Source organism: Macrosteles quadrilineatus, unplaced genomic scaffold (genome assembly GCF_028750875.1).
Source record: "Macrosteles quadrilineatus isolate MER2022 unplaced genomic scaffold, UCM_ALF_1.0 Scaffold_7__1_contigs__length_78375512, whole genome shotgun sequence".
In the NCBI taxonomy this organism is placed as follows: Eukaryota; Metazoa; Arthropoda; class Insecta; order Hemiptera; family Cicadellidae; genus Macrosteles; species Macrosteles quadrilineatus.
Window position 1 is genome coordinate 38,917,931 of NW_026542600.1, and position 17,034 is coordinate 38,934,964.

At 34.2% G+C, this 17,034-nt stretch overlaps 1 protein-coding gene across 2 annotated transcripts in view; it reads left to right on the top strand.

The window, feature by feature from the left end:
• Positions 1–17,034, top strand: part of LOC128998443 (solute carrier family 41 member 1) — an 82,337-nt gene that overhangs the window by 7,787 nt on the left and 57,516 nt on the right. Inside the window, exon 1 of one of the 2 annotated variants that reach the window (XM_054424568.1) lies at positions 12,863–12,961. The exons of the other annotated variant lie outside the window; for it this stretch is intronic. Coding sequence (XP_054280543.1) covers positions 12,870–12,961 — 92 coding nt within the window. The 5' untranslated portion in view covers positions 12,863–12,869. Of the gene's footprint in view, positions 1–12,862; positions 12,962–17,034 lie in introns of those variants that run through there. 2 annotated transcript variants of the gene reach the window in all.

The window sequence follows — 17,034 nt, forward strand, 5'->3', positions numbered from 1 at the left end:
AGGGTGTAGTCTTGGAGCTCCCAAACGTATTCAGAGGCTTTTTAGTTAACTAAAACAACTTTAAATCGAGCAGATTTGCTTTATTTTCACTGTTTAGTTTGTATTTCTCTAATTTAAAGTCACGTTTGTTTGTTATATACTCCATAGAATTTAAATTATTTAAAAGTAAAAGTAAAACTACATTGTATTAATGAGGTCGACTGCAGGGTCACCTCTCGGTGACTTAGCGAACTGCTGTGCATGTAAGCACACCTAGCGGTGAATAGACAAACTATTCAGAAGTTCAGTATCACACGGACATTGCCAAAACAAAAGTTTCTGCGAGTAAGGTTAGAGAGAAAATTCAAAGAATAAATAAGTCTTACCCATCTAAATTCTAAATACCCCCGCAGCAGCAAACCTGCAGACTAAGCGAATTTCCATTTGCCTGATTGGATTTACACTAAAATGTCTCCTTAAAAATATCACATTTATTCCCTATTTTGCTATTTAAATCGAATCAGTTTAACACATACTTAGGTTTGCTGCAACAGGGAGGGTAAAAGTGTTTTTTTTTTATGTAAAATGTTAATAGTTAGTAAGAAATAAAAACATTTTCCAAATTTGGGCAAAAAATGTTAATAAACAAGCAAACTACAACAGTTTACTTATTCTCCATAAGAATAACATGGGAATTTTAAATTTACAATTTTTTGAAATTTTCTCCGTAACCATTAGGTGCATTATAACGCTTCAATATACTAAATTATTTGTTTTTTTAAGCTCTACAAAATAGTTTGGAAAGAAATTGCAAAATTTTATGTTTTTTGAGTCAAAAGTGGGAAAACCCCATTTTTACCCCATAAAACCCCCCATAAACCCCCGTTCCCATGGTCCGATCATGCTGGTTCGCGAACTCGTTCGAATAAACGTAGGTTTACACGTTTGCACCAAATTTCATCAAAATCGCATCGTTTTTGCTCGAGTTATCGCGCTAACGGACACATATATAAATATATATATATAAATTTGAACGGATGGTGTTTTGGCTTCTAGGGACCTTAAAACGAAAAAAAATCTGTCCCGGGTCCAGGCCTTACCATGAGTACTACGGTAATAGCTTATTCCCTATATGGGAAATTCGCTAAAAGACAATAAAATACAGAGTTTTCCAATATTAAAGCTAGATAAAATACGTTTAAAATATTGATTCTGTGATTTTAAAAATAGCCACCATTGTCTTGGTCGTAAATCATTAGAACAGGTTAAATAGAGGCAAATCCCAATCTTAAGCCCTCCTCACCTACAAAATCCTCTCTTTAGAAAATTGACGTTTAGGTCGATTCACACATATCAGCCCAGTCTCAGTTCCGTTACAGTCCAGTCACAGTTGCATCCGCAATTTCTCAGTCAAACTGTCAGTCATTTGGTTTCAGTCACTCTGGTACTTTCCTGTTAAAGGGAACATTCATTATTATCGATGATTTCTTTTCGATATATCGATATTTTATTGTTTATTCGATGTATTGATATAAAAAAATCGAAACTTATCAGCTGTCAACTACGATGGATAAATTGTTAAGTAATCAGTATCAACAAACAATACAAAATTATATTGAAATAAAACTGTTCTAAACTAACCTAACTAACCAAACTTGCTGTAACATTTCAAAATGCCGTTTGGTAGCCTATTTCCCATATGCCTTTTCTGTTATTAAACGGGATTTTGAAACGGTAACTTAGCCTACAGCAAGTTTGGTTAGTTATGTTAGGTTAGTTTAGAATAGTTTCATTTCTTAATCCAACATTACAAAACATCGATCGTAAACGAAAACAAAAAGATCGATATATCGAAAAGAAATCATCGATAATAATGAATGTTCCCCTTAACAGGAAAGTACCGTCACTCTTCCGTCACTTTATTTACAGTGTTGTTATAGTCAAAAATGTTTAATTAAAACACAATCTATCAAATTTTCATTGTCCGTCTTGTTGATTGTTACAAACATTACTTAAAATATAAACACAATCATTTAAATAACAAAAACACTATTTTCTAAACTAAAAAACATCCGTTAGGCGTCCGAACAGTCCAAAAATATCGGTGGAAAAAAATCTGAAATTGACTGATGGACGCCGACAGAGCGACTGCCGGACCTGCGCCGGATGAGTGTAGATAACGCAATAGAATATCCATTAAAGAATATTTTGGTTGACTGTAACGTGACTGAACTGTGACGTGTCGTAACTGATACGTGTGAATCGACCTTAACTAAATGTATACGTTCCTGATATTTAGACTTTTTGTAGGTTTGATGGTCTGAAACGGATTTTTTTTTAATTACAACCATTTTGAAAGTCCCCATTTGTGTTCATCTCTCATCTTTTAACCCCTCCCCCTTTGCGGAAACGGGACAAGTAACAATATTATTACGTTTCAAATATAACTTTTCATGTTTCGATCACAACAACGTGTTCGCTGATTATCTACCCTCGAAGAGGGCCTAGGCCTATGATTATTTCAAATATTGTTACCTCCCCCTAACTCCTAAGATTATAACTTTATTATAACTTAAGACGGGTTTATAGTTAATGGCTTAGCAAATTTCAACCATTAAAGCGCCAAACCCACATCGGAACTCCAACATGTCAAGACCTTTAGATATTCACCGCAAACAACCCCTCTATGACATACTTTACAGCTGCCAAGTTATCATCAGTTTTTGACGCAGAAAACTTTCCCGGACAACATCCTGTACCCTGAGGCACATTCCCATGGCGTCTCAAATAAAAAAGGTGTCTGAGGGCTTAGCCCCCAGCGAGTCAAAGGCGAGTCTTTTACTATAAACCTAAAGAAAACCTTATTTGAAAAATATAGCATTAGAAATACTTTCATCGCAATCCTACCACCGTATGTAGTGTGTGTGTCGAGTGTAAAAACGAGTAAAACTAGACTAGATTCAAAATTCAAACGAGGGGAGTTGCCCGATTGCACCGATGGTCAGTGATTAGTCCCACCCCACAGTATGCGATTGCACCGACAGTCCTTTTTGGGGGGTACCCGATTGCACCGATGGTCAGGGATTAGTCATACATTATAGTAAACGATTGCACCGACAGTCATTTTAGGTGGGTACCTGATTGCACCGATTGCACCGATGGTCAGGGATTATTCCCACCCCACAGTATGCGATTACACCAACAGTCATTTTTAGGGGGTACCCGATTGCGCCGATGGTCAGGGATTAGTCCTACTCCACAGTAAAAGATTGCAGTCCTTTTGGGGGTTGGGTACCTGATTGCACCGATGGTCAGGGATTAGTCCTACAGCATAATAAACGATTGCACCAACAGTCCTTTTTGGTGGGTACCTGATTGCACCGATGGTCAGGGATTAGTCCCACCCCACAGTATGCGACTACAACGACAGTCATTTTCGGTATGGTACCGGATTTCACCGATGGTCAGGGATTAGTCCTACAGCATAGTAAACGATTGCACCGACAGTCCTTTTTGGTGGGTACCCGATTGCACCTATTGCACCGATGGTCAGGGATTATTCCCACCCCACAGTATATGATTGCGCCGACAGTCCTTTTTGGGGTGTGACCGATTGCATCTGTGGTCAGTGGTTCCCAGGGTACATTTATCACAAAGTCTATTGTAAAGTTAGTGTACTTTTAAAATTAGAATCCTTGGCGATATTGTACTTCATGATGGAACGCCTTTAGTTTGCAATCCATAATGAGTTTTTTAACAGACGGCATCATACCAACATTATAAATGTTGTCATACTTTAATTTTGTCTATATAATCCACGAACACACAGTTGTAATCCCATAGTCTGGTTTAGTTTGTTGTAGAAAGATATCTTCTGTTGATTTACCCAGTAGTTTCTGTGTGCAGTGCCACGGCGTACGTTGAGCAAGTCTTACAAGATAAAGGTTCGTTTACCCTCAGTTGCAATTTGATTCACGGGACACAGGAAAATTATAATGTCGTATTTTTTTCTACCTTTTCTCACAACATTTCTACATGTGTTTCTGTGTCATTCGTCTTATGAAGTTGACTCATCCAAGCAGAGACTTAAGGTAATATTTTGCGTTGTATAATCTTTAAAAGAGCTTAGGTTTAACACAGGAGTTTCAGTAGAATATGGCCTTGCATTAACTGTGCCAAAGAGTTCTTTAATTGCACCAAGCCCTAAAAGAGTCGCAAAGAATGTTCCTTAGTTGCGCCAAGCCCAAGCCAGGTAGGGGTGAGGTACCAATAGAAGGGATGTCCTTGTTTACGTGTCATCCTAACCTATCTTACCCTAACCCTACCTAACCTAGCATAACCTAACCTAACTTAACCTAACCCAACCTACACTGTAGTCAAAGAGGGCCTCCACTTTTCTCAGTTGAGGAACGTATCGGGTGGCTCCCTGGAGTAGTTGGCGATATTCAGACCCCGACTACCTGACACAGGTCAGTTGGCACAATTAATGCCTAGGTATTTTGGATACTGTTTTAGACATCTTATCCATATGGACCAGCTATTGTAGCCGATTTGACCTCAAGAATATAGTGAATAATCCTCTTCTTAAAGTTTCCTACTACTATTGTTCTATTCCCTCTTAAATTGTAATTGATGGAAACATGCAAGATGCAATATTCTATTTAGGTTCTCAGTTAGTGAAATATGATAAACTAAAGGTTGTGAATCATGAATACTTAATGATGCAATTAAAAAAAAATTCTTTAAATTGTTGTAATTAAACAGTATCAGCAAACTGATACATACTGTCTCCCATTGGCTTGTCAACAATCCTTATAAATAACCCACTTATAAACAACCCTTAAAATGGCAAAAGCGGAGGTAGTAATTTGATGTTTTATGTGTAAAATCACAACGATTGCAATAACGTTAATCTTTAAATAATTTAGAATTATAAAATTTATCTAGAGTTAAAATGGCCATAGAGTAAAATTTTGTATCGAGATCGTTTTAGCAGTTTTTGTGAAAATCTGATCTTTTGTTTATTTTATGAGTTATAATGGGAAAATGGCAACTAAAAATCAAAATAAACATTAAAACCCATCTTAAGATACCATAGATCACTACCCACATACCAAATGTAATCAAAATCGTACCACAGGTGTAGTCTGTAGTAGGCCCTACACATACACACACTCATCACTTCGAAAACCAATTTTTTGGGTTCAGGGGGATCCAAAACGGATATATGATCCAAAACTCATACTTGAAAATTTTGACGAAAACAATACTTTCTCCATACTACTATAAAAGGGGGTGAAATAAAAATTAATTACAGTATTTGCAAACGTCCACTCCAATGTTGGCAAAACTGCTGATATGAAAGTTAAATCTTATCTTTTGGAACCTTGTCATTAGTTCTGGCGTAGACAAATGTGAGTGACGCGAAATGGGACAAGTTTACATTTTCATCTTCGACGGGACAAACTGTGTGCCTTTTTTGCGGGATGTCATTTATAATGATGGACAGTAAGTCTAGTGATGCATGGAAAATGCAAATTTTAGATTTATCATATTACTGTAATAGCATATTATCAACAATGACTAAAATAAATACCCCCACCGCAGCAAACCAGCAGACTAAGCGAATTTCCATTCGCCTGATTTACAATCAAATATCTCCTTAAAAATAACACATTTTTATTCCCTATCTAAATAGCATTGGTTTAACGAGTACTTAAGTTTGCTGCAACAGTGAGGTTAATAAAGTGTTTTTTTTTTGTGAAATGTTAATAGTTTATAGTATTAAATAAATGTATTTTCCAAATTTGACCAAAATATGATCGTAAACAGGCAAATTACAATAGTTTTTTATTCTCCATATGAATAACATGGGAATTTTAAAATTGCATTTTTTTCTGTAACCATTAGGCGCATGATAACACTTATATTAAATTATTTGTTTTTAAGCTCTACAGAATTGTTCGAAAAAATTGCAAAATTTAATGTTTTACGGTTAAAAATGGGAAACCCCCCTTTTGACCCCCATATAACCCCCGTTCCCATAATCCGATGATGCTGGTTTGTGAACTTGTTCAAATAAATGTAGGTTTACACGTTTGTACCAAATTTGATCAAAATCCGATCATTTTTGCTTGAGTTATCATGCTAATGGACACATATATAAATATTATATATATATATATGAATTTGAACGGATGGTGATTTTGGCCTCTAGGAACTTCTAAACAAAAAAGTAAATCGGTCCTGGGTCCAGGTCTTACCATGAGTACTACGGTAATAGTTTATTCCCTATATGGGAAATTCGCTAAAAGAGTAATAGCCTTACTCATAGTACTCTTAATAATACTCTTATACAATTAGTAATAACCTAACCTAACCTAACCTACTATACAATACCATATATACCTGTAGGTATATGTAGTCAATGGTAATAGCATTTAAAAGTGTTTTAATTAATAATTTTATGTACCCTACTTAGCATGCATATGACTTGTTTTAAATATTTTAGTAATCATATTACACTCTACTATTATTCAAATCTGTCCTGTGATCAGTACGTCATTTTTGAAATTAAATACTTTTTACTACTTACTATTTACTCCTATACTGAATGGTATTACATTTAAACCGGTGAGTAAATGGGCAGGCCAACCCGGTGGTAGTTGCACAATTACTGGTAATAAGTTACCTCGGGAAAGTATGGTAAAATACAAGTTTTAGTAGTTCTTGGTATCAATTTATAGTTAATATGCAAACTAAGCAATTAATTTTATTTAAAATTAATTCATCCTATTTTGTTATAAACATTCATGATCTTTGAAATCAATAAAGCTATTTAAACATGCTTTTACATTCTCCCGATAACATTGAGAAAGAAATAATAATGTCCTTAATATAGATAAATTATTATACTTTACTTCTTTATAATTTTGATTCAGTCTCGATATTCGGCATGGTTTAATATTCCTCATGAGCTCATCGATTTAGCTAGTTTGAAAACGTGTCAAATAGACTGTACAGAATATTTTAGTATGTTTAGAGCTTTGTAAAAATTTATTCTGTGAAAATGGTATCCGTTGTATATTTCAACTTACAATTCCCCCTTTTATGAAAGCAGCTATCGACTGCCTTTAGTAATATTGTTGAATATTTTACGCCAACAATTTTAATATATTTATGGCAATAAGTTTTGTTAGCAGAACGCATAAGTGAAAACACTGATAGGTTAATCTCATAGCTAGTTGTGGTTATCACTTTGCACTAATTGCAAAGATATAGCAAATAAGATATCGCGATATTCCTTAACTGGAGAGAATAGCAAAGCCATCTCTTAGCCATAGACGTAGGATAGTGTATGTGAAATACAATATTTAATTATTATAAGGATTGCGGTAAAGAAAACTTATCAAAAGTTCTTTTAAGGTTATGTTTTGGTGATGGTAAGTTTATTTAAAGAATTATTGCGAACATTTTCCATCGCGACAAGTAAAAAATATCCCCGCTTCAAACCTGCAGACTGTGAATTCCATTTGTCTGATTGGATTTGCACAATCATTTCTCTAGAGTATATTTAAGGAGTACTTAGTTTTGCTGCTACAGAGAAGGGGAGCGTGTTTTTTGTAAAATATTAACAGTATAGTATGAAATAAATAAATTTGATCTAAATGTATCTTTAAACAAGCCAACTACAACAGTTTAATTTTTCTCCATCAGAATAACACGGACATTTAAATGTACGGTTGTTTTCCTCCGTAAGCTTTAATCCTCCTGGAGGTACAGTTAGCTCTGATCTTTCGAAACAAGGAAAAGTAACATAATGAGTAACATTTTCTTGCAAAAATTATTACTAAAACACAATATTCTATCAATTTTTCATCATCCATATTGATTGTTACAAACTGTACTTAAAACATAAAAACAATCATTTAACGTGCCATAACTGACATGTATGAATCGACCTTTAACCGTATAAACTCAAGTTCAAGCCGTCAATTCTGGTTTTTTAATTCTATTAATATTTATAAGTTGCTCTACCCATGCGTCGAAACGGGATAAGGTTTCGGAATTGAATATTTTGGGTCTTTAAATACACTGCTCAAATCATGTATACGCTCCCATGTTACATAGGCTCCCAACCAGTTATGGGAACAATTTAATTGTACATTTTTTGTAATTTTTTTAATAACATAAAAGTTTGAAGGAGAATATTTCTTTTAACGTTCTACAATAACATTTAACGATTCCTGTTTTCGTGTAACAGGACATTCTCTACTTTGATGTATTTCGTACATAAACCGGAAATAGGATTTGGGAGAAAAATACCTGCAGTTAAACTTGTTATCATTCAATCCAGGTTTACAGTGTCGTTATTGCTAAACTCAAATTTCTAAAAATCTGCTAATTGCATTTCTGAAATACAAGTGATTTGGAGTAAACATCGTAGAAGTGCTTTTCTCAATAGAACGCATGAACAACTACGATGATAATAAAAATAATAGTAATTTTAATAATTATAAATAACATTAAAGCGGATCCTGAAATAAAACATAATATAAATAAAAAGATTTGGAACCAGTGGACTAAAGGTAATAGCCAATATGTTTCTCTGTAATATGTTTCCGCTATTAATACATGTATAGCAACCCCATCCGTTATCTTTAAGGTCAACATTTTTTGCACGACATTAAGGTCACCTGTAATGTAAACATCGGAAATTAGGTTTTGAACTGACTAAAAAACACGCAACCTTATCTGATTCATGAGATCACATATGAGATATGTCGTATCAGTTTCCCGCCTGCTTGTGTTATGTTTGGTCGTATATGTCAACTAGAACAGGTAATTACAACTTTTAATTGTTAAAATTAGACATAAAACAGGCCTAAATTCTTATCGCATGAATATTAATTATTGAAATATAATTAAATACCCCGCCGCAGCAAACCTGCAGACTAAGTGGATTGACATTTACTTGGCTGGATTTCTACTAAAATATTCCCTTAAAATCTATTTGTTATTGAAATAACATTAATTTTAGTGAGTAATTAGGTTTGCTGCTACAGGGATGGTATTGAGGTGTGTTTTTTATTGAAATGTCGATAGCTTAGTATGAAATAACAGAATTGCCAAATTGGATTAAAATATATCGATAAACAAACCAACCACAACAGTTTATTTATTCTCCATAAGAATAACATGGGATTTTTAAATTTACAATTTCTTGAACTATCTCCGTAACAGTTAGGCATAAAACAACGCTTCAATATAAAAAAATATTTTTTTAAGCTCTACAAGAGTTTTTGGAGAGAAATTATGAAATTTGATGTTTTAAGGGTAAAAATTGGAAAAATCTATTTGTATCCCATTAAACCCCCATAAACCGATGGTCCCCATGGTTTCCATGGTCCGATTATACTGGTTCGCGAACTCGTTCGAATAAACGTAGGTTTACACATTTATACCAAATTTAATCAAAATCGGATGGTTTTTGCTTGATTTATCGCGCTAACGGACACAAGTATAAAATATATATAAGAATTTTAACAGAGGGTGTTTTTGGGCTCTAGAGAGACCTTAAAACGAAAAAGAAAATCGGTCCCGGGTCTAGGTCTTACCATGAGACTTACGGTAATAGCTCCTACGGTAATAGCTTATTCCCTATATGGGAAATTCGCTAAAATGTAATGTGGTTTAATTTATTTTATGTAAACTAAAATAGGCTGAATATTTATCGGATTTGTCAAAGAAAGAAACATAGTATGATTGTAGAAATACAGGGTGTCTCAGACCACCCGGCCAGCTTCTATAGCTGCAATATGAAAGCAAATGGAAACCTAATTGCACCTGGAACCCCCTATTTTGACCCCGAGGAGTTCAGCTAAGTTATTTTCAAACCCAAAAAAGCACCCCAAAGGACAGATTTTGGGAGGTGGGGGTGGTTTTTGGGAAATTTTCAAACTTAAAGGGGGGTCGTGTTATACCTCATTTTAAAAGTCCTAAGCATTTTAGTGGAAAAAGTTTTAAATTATTTTTATTCCTATTTACAGGGTGTCCAAAAACGTACAAAAATAGACCATTGAACCACTTTTCACTGCAAAGAGGTGGAATTTCGTGGGGGGTTCAAATTTTGATAACACTCTATTTGCTAAATGAGCTTTCAAAAAACTCTGGTTTCAACACTTTTCCTATCTTTTTACTAATGTTACGCATTTTAAAACTTTTTGAAGTTTCAAAAGCTGTTATATAAAATATTTCAAATGGCAACATGGGTTTCATTACAAACCACATTGTAGCCCTTAAAATTAGCTACAATTTTTGTATTTAATGTTTTTTGGTATCTTTATTGGTTAAAGATCTGTAGCAAAATTAGTGTATTTTAATGTTTTATTAAATGGTATTCAAAGTATTTTCTGTTGTAAATGTACACGTCTAGGTCTTAATTAAAACTAATTACGTTTAAAAAATAAAATACTACCCAAATTGTTAAACTTTGAAGATAAATAAAGGAAAGAACACAACTGCAAATATTCTTAGTTATTTTACAATTCTATAGCTCTAATAGTGCTTTGAATGAAAAATTTGTTTGACTGCTGGGCTCATTGAATTCTACAAATGCTTAAAGTGCCTTCCATTTTGTTCCATGCAAACACCAACTCTGTTTGTAGACACGTAGTACTTCTTCTCCACTATTGTGGTATTGCTATTTTACTACCGCAGGTGCATTCTCCTCTCGTACAGGTCCAGTAAGTTCCTTATAATTTGTTTTATCTGATTAAACGTGACCAGTTTCACGCACACGCTCATTGATTTCTTGGTGATTTTTTTTTAATTTGCAAGTAGCATTTAAACACAGTATTCATCCAAAGCACTATTAGAACTTTAGAATTGTAAAATAAGTAAGAATATTTGCAGTTGTGTTCTTTCCTTTATTAATCTTCCAAGTTTAACAATTTGGGTAGTATTTTATTTTTTTAAACATAATTAGTTTTAATTGAGACCTAGACGTGTACATTTACAACAGCAAACACTTTGAATACCATTTAATAAAACATAAAATACACTAATTTCGCTACAGCTCTTAACCAATAAAGATATAAAAAAACATTCAATACAAAAATTGTAGCTAATTTTAAGGGCTACAATGTGGTTTGTAATGAAACGCATGTTGCTATTTGAAATTTTTGAGATAACAGCTTTTGAAACTTCAAATGTTTGAAAATGCGTAACATAAGCAAAAAGATAGGAAAAGGGTTGAAACCAGAGTTTTTTAAAAGCTCATTTAGCAAATAAAGTGTTTCAAAATTTGAACTCCCCACGAAATTCCACCTCTTTGCAGTGAAAAGTAGTTGAAAGGTCTATTTTTGTACGTTTTGAACACCCTGTAAATAGGGATGAAAATAATATAAAATTTTTTTACTAAAATGCTTAGGACTCGAGGACCTTTAAAATGAGGTATAACACGACCCCCCTTTGCATTTGAAAATTTCCCAAAAACCATTTTATATAGGTTAATTGCACGTAGAAGGTGTTTGTTTTTTTTGGATTTGTACGAGAAAATAATGCACTAATGAAGTCTTTTAACGAAAACTGTCCAAAATGTTTATCAGAATGTGTCGTGACCCTTGTGTTATTGCCATTTAATAACATCCGTTATGCGATGTTTTCCCCAGAATTCTATAAGTGATGAACAGAGAGTTACTCTCATATTATTGGGGTGTAGTAACATTTCAGCCAAACTCAAATTTCTTACAAAACAGTAACACTTCGCCCTACTCGCTTTTACTGTTGATTGAATAAGCTAATGGAGTAACATTTCGGCCCGATGAAAAATTAGGGGTTCCTCCCAAATAGTTAGTGAGGAACTGTCAAATATTTTTGGGACGAAATGTTACTATTGAGCAGGTACAGAGTTGGACCGCAGGCCACATCCGAGGATTTCTGGCCGAAGTATTACGACACGAGCATTGGGATATCCGAGACTGTAAGGCCTTATGGTTAAGCAGATGACCATAGTTAACAGGCTTAGTCAGTTTGGAGTCTACAGTAACTTTATTTACACTAGGGGCTGTCAGGCGTAGAATACCGACGTATAACTTAGTAACTATATAAGTAGTGAATATATAGTTTGATTTTGATCAATAAATTAGTAACTTATGTAATTGAGCTCCAAGCAATAAATCCACTCGAAACCTCCAATGTCTAATTCATCATCATTTTACACAGCTGTTATATAATTACATTGTATAACCAGATCTGCAGTTATATCTCATCAATAGTTACCAAAGTTTTTTAAAATAAATGTTAAGTATATATTTGGTTTTTTGTGGTCCTCACCAAATTTATCCATGTTTTCCTCCTGGATTTGGACTACTAATTAATTAGGCAATGAGGCTTGCTGCCCCATTGTCAAATCATACGTCTTCATTGATTGTTGTTAAAACGTTAAAACACAAGTCGTGTGAAGTGACGACTTGTGTTTTAACAACAATTAACGAAGACACTTAATTTGACAATGGGGCAGCAAGCCACGAAACCGAAACTATAGTCATCCTGAAAAAAAAACTAGGATTGATGACGTGAAAGAAAAGGTATTTAACCTATTTATTAGTTTTCCTCGTCAAAGTCGTGTTAGTTTTACCAAACGGAGCTTAGTCTATAGACAAACTCTCGACGATATATAGAATCATTTTGGCCAGCCTTGTGATAAGGTCATTAGACCTACAACAATGAGACGTATATAGGGAGAAGAAAAAGCCACGAGTTGTTTTTATCTAGAGTAGATAACCTCCCATATCTGGACCTAGCTAGTCTTCAGTGTATTTTATAAGTGTTGAGTCTGTTGGATAGCTCTCGGTCAGATACAATGGGTTCAGTTTTCGCGAAGTGCGATGAGGTCCAAGTTGTCTAGGTGGTGGGTGAAAAGAAGTGTAGTGCGACAAGCCATGGCCTTGCATGGACTGGTGTGTACTTTGTCGGAAGGGTGAGTAACGAGTACAGATAAGAGGGGTAGGAGGGATGTAGTAGGAGTGAGAGTCGAGGGAAGGGCAGGCGGAAGGAGGGTAGGAACAAGTATAAAGGAATAAAACTAAGGGTTGGAGAAGGAAGTAGGTGGAAGGGACCGGAGTAAGAGTAGGTGTAGGGAGTTTTAGGAAGGAATTGAGTATGGTGTAGGAGTATCAGTAAGACTTGAGGGGAGGAGTAGGAGGAAGGAGGGTAAGGAAAAGTATAAAGAAATAAAACTAAGGGTTGGTGAAGGAAATACATGGAAGGGACCGGAGTAAGAGTAGGTATAGGGAGTTTTAGGAAGGTGTATGAGTAGGAGTAAACAGTAGAGACGTGTGAGGAGTTACAAGTATATGTGAAGTGGGTAAAGAATAGAGAGTTTAGAGTATAAATGAGTAAGCAAAAGTCTAATAAAGGACTAAAGGGTAGGGATGTTGCCTTGAGCAGGAAGGTGTAGGGAATAAGCAAAGGGTGAATAGGGTAAGATGAAAATAGGAAAGAAGGGTTAAGGTATTAAGTTAAAAGAGGCAGGGCGTTGTTTAGTAATTCTACGTATGTTCGAAAAAGAGATCAAGGTTAGAGTTCAGTAGTAAGGGATAAGAGTAAGACGAGGGAATAAAATTTGATGTGTATTTGGCACTACTTGTAGAGATTCCGAACACAGATGAAATATTTTAGTGCGAAAGAGTCAAGGTGTGGACTTAATATTTATAAAATCGGCCGTGAACAAAATTTAGGTAGAAGTATGACAAGTGTTTAAGGAATTTAAGTAAAGAGTAGAGAGAAAATCTGAGTAGGAGATAGTATCCTGTAGGGAGTAGTATGTAAAGAATAAAGTATGGTAGCGAGGAAGTAGGGAGTTGTTAGGAGGAATAAGAACGGAGTCAAGTGGAGGGATAGAAGTTATTTTTGTGCACGAAGTAAGGATTCAAGAATTAAGAGTAAAGTATCACATAAATAAAGATAAATAAATAAAAGAAAAGAAATAAGATAAAGCATTAGAAGTAAGCAATACGATTAGGGGTTCCGAATATGGAGAGAAGAAGAATAGTAAAATAAAGAACAGTGACACCACTGAAGAAGTATCCATGAAGTATGTATGACTAAATGTGAACTATAATTTATTCAAATTCCAAGTATTTTAATTGGCAAATTATACATTATATATGTATTTCGTTGCGGGAAATCCAATACATTCTCAATAACCTACTATACAGTACTGTATAATATATTATCCCGTATATATTATCCCGACTTAAAGACTCAGATGTAAAAATCCCAGCAACGATAAGTAACACCACAAACACCTTACATTGCTCGTTCTTTTATTAGTTGTAGTTGGATGTATAGCATTATGCTCTTTTTCTCCATACATGATCGAGAACTGTCTTTTCATTACAATCATTACGACTCTATAGAAGCTTTAGTAGACCAGCTAGAGTTGAGGACATCATCTTAACATTTTTCAGATTTTAAAATTCGTTCGCTGAGTTTGTCGAAGAAAATACAGTAGTCCCAGTTAATAAAAGTAATATAGTATCATTCATATTTTTATGTTCATAAAGGTATCTTATTTTATATTTCAATACTATCTATGCAAAGCAATTAAAATCTAATATTTCGGTTAATTAAAGTTGGAGTTAATTTTTATGCTGACCTCCGTCGTATACGTAGATAACGGTAACACTTTTTCGTATGTTAGCAAAACTAGTTAGAAGCCATTTTAGTGACTCATTAACAAAGGTAAAATACCCCCGCCACATCAAACCTGCAGAGAAAGCGAATTTTCATTTGCCTGATTTGATTTTCACTTAAATCTATTTAAATAACATTAGGTTTAACGAGTGCCTAGGTTTGCTGCTGCGGGAGGGCAGGAAAGCACGTAGTAATCTGCAGACTAAGAGAATTTCCATTTTTCTAATTAGATTTGTACCATAACGTTTCCTTAAACATGTCGGATTTATTTCCTATTTTAATAGCATTATATTTAACAAGTATCTAGGCTTTGCTGCTACAGGGGAGGAAATATGTATTTATTTTAACTTAATAGTATAGTATGAAATAAATACATTTGCCAAATTTTATTAAAATATATCCACAAACAAGCAAACTACAGTAGTTGACTTTTCTCCATACAATATAGGAATTTTAAATGTAAGTTTATTTATATTTTCTTCATAACCTTTAATCGTACAATAAAGCTTTCGTGTACAACATTAATTGTTTTGAGCTCTGCACGATCGATGTAATCAAAACTGGGAATTTACACGTTTATGGGTAAAAATAAAAAAAAATAAAAAAGTTTGAAACATTTCAAAGCTCTATAACACCTTGTTCCCATGACCCGATCATTCTGGTTCGCAAACTCATTCGGGTTTAACCAGCCCTACACATTCATGCGAAATGTCAAATACAGGGTGATTTGTACTCAGTGTGACAAAATTTTTTTTGGTGTAAGTACTAATTAAATTAAGTGTGATTATGCATATCAAATGTTCCAAGTCTAAAAATTAGCTTCTCAACAAATTAGTTTATGTTTTTAAAAAATAACCATGTTTTTAAACTTAATACAGCGATTTCTCAATTACATGTATATGGATTTGAGTAGATAATGTAATTTTCGTGTTCTACATTAAATTTTGAACAAGAATAATAGAAAATGACGGAGGATCATTTGTAAAAACTCCATTGTAAATAGATTCAAAGATAAAAATTAAGATGTTTGATAAACATTTTAAAAACAATGGTCTATTGCGTTTTTCACACCCTGTATACAAGAAAGTGTTGGAATATGTTAAAAACTGCGCCATTTTATAAGCTTTCCAACGATATGCTACACTATTGAGGTTTATGTCTGCTTATGTACGCTTTAATGGTTTGAAGACTACAAAGCATGGTGTCTTTAACATTTAAAACATAGAAAGTCGGAATGTATTAAGCAAAAGTTGTATTTTTGATTCAGCTTGAACAGTAAAAACAGTAAAAACGTTCCCTGTTTTCTGGTATTCAAACCACTAAAACAAACAAAAAAATATCTAATCCTCAATAGTGTGGCATATGGTTGGAAAGCTTATAAAATGGCGCAGTTTTTAACATATTCCGACACTTTCTTGTATACAGGGTGTGAAAAATGCAATTGACCATTTTTTTTTTAAATTTTATCAACTATCTTAATTTTTTTCTTTGAATCTATTTACAATGGAGTTTTTACAACTGATCCTCCGTCATTTTCCATTATTCTTGTTCAAAATTTAATGTAGAACACGAAAATTACATTATCTACTCAAATCCATATACAGGTAATTGAGAAATCGCTGTATTAAGTTTAAAAACATGGTTACTTTTGAAAAACATAAAATAATTTGTTGGGAAGCTAATTTTTAGACTTGGAACATTTGATATGCATCATCACACTTCATTTACTTAGTACTTACACCAAAAAAATTTTGTCACACTGAGTACAAATCACCCTGTATATACGCAAGTTACATAAAACATTTGAGCGAATGGTGTTTTTTACCTTTGGAGACATCAAAATGAAAAAGTAAATCGGTCCCGGGTCTAGGTACCGTGCCACATACAGTTATAGCACATACAGTAATAGCTTATTTCCTATATGGGAAATTTGCAGAAATATACGAAATGTAATATTTGCTAGTAATTAGTGCAAAGAATCGCAGTGTAATGGATTATATTTTCTCACACGATCGGAAAGTGTCTTTTCAACCCTTGCTCAATTTCGAACCTCAGTTTCTCGCGGCCTGCTCGTGGTCGTGTCGAAAAGAGTCACTTTCGGCCCTAGTTATTTATACTATTAACATATCGCAATCGTTTTTATTTACTTTATACAATAATCGTCCTAAGTAATTTTTGACACGCTGCCAAAAGAGAACCATCCATATCGTAGTTATCTCTTAGATATTATTGCTAGTCGAGACGGAATCAGCAATAAGTTCAACAGATGACGGCCCTAGGCCCTACATCGTCTGTCGTTCTCCAATGTAATGTCGACGAACATGCAAGGCTTGTTCCCGAACGAGAAAGCAATAC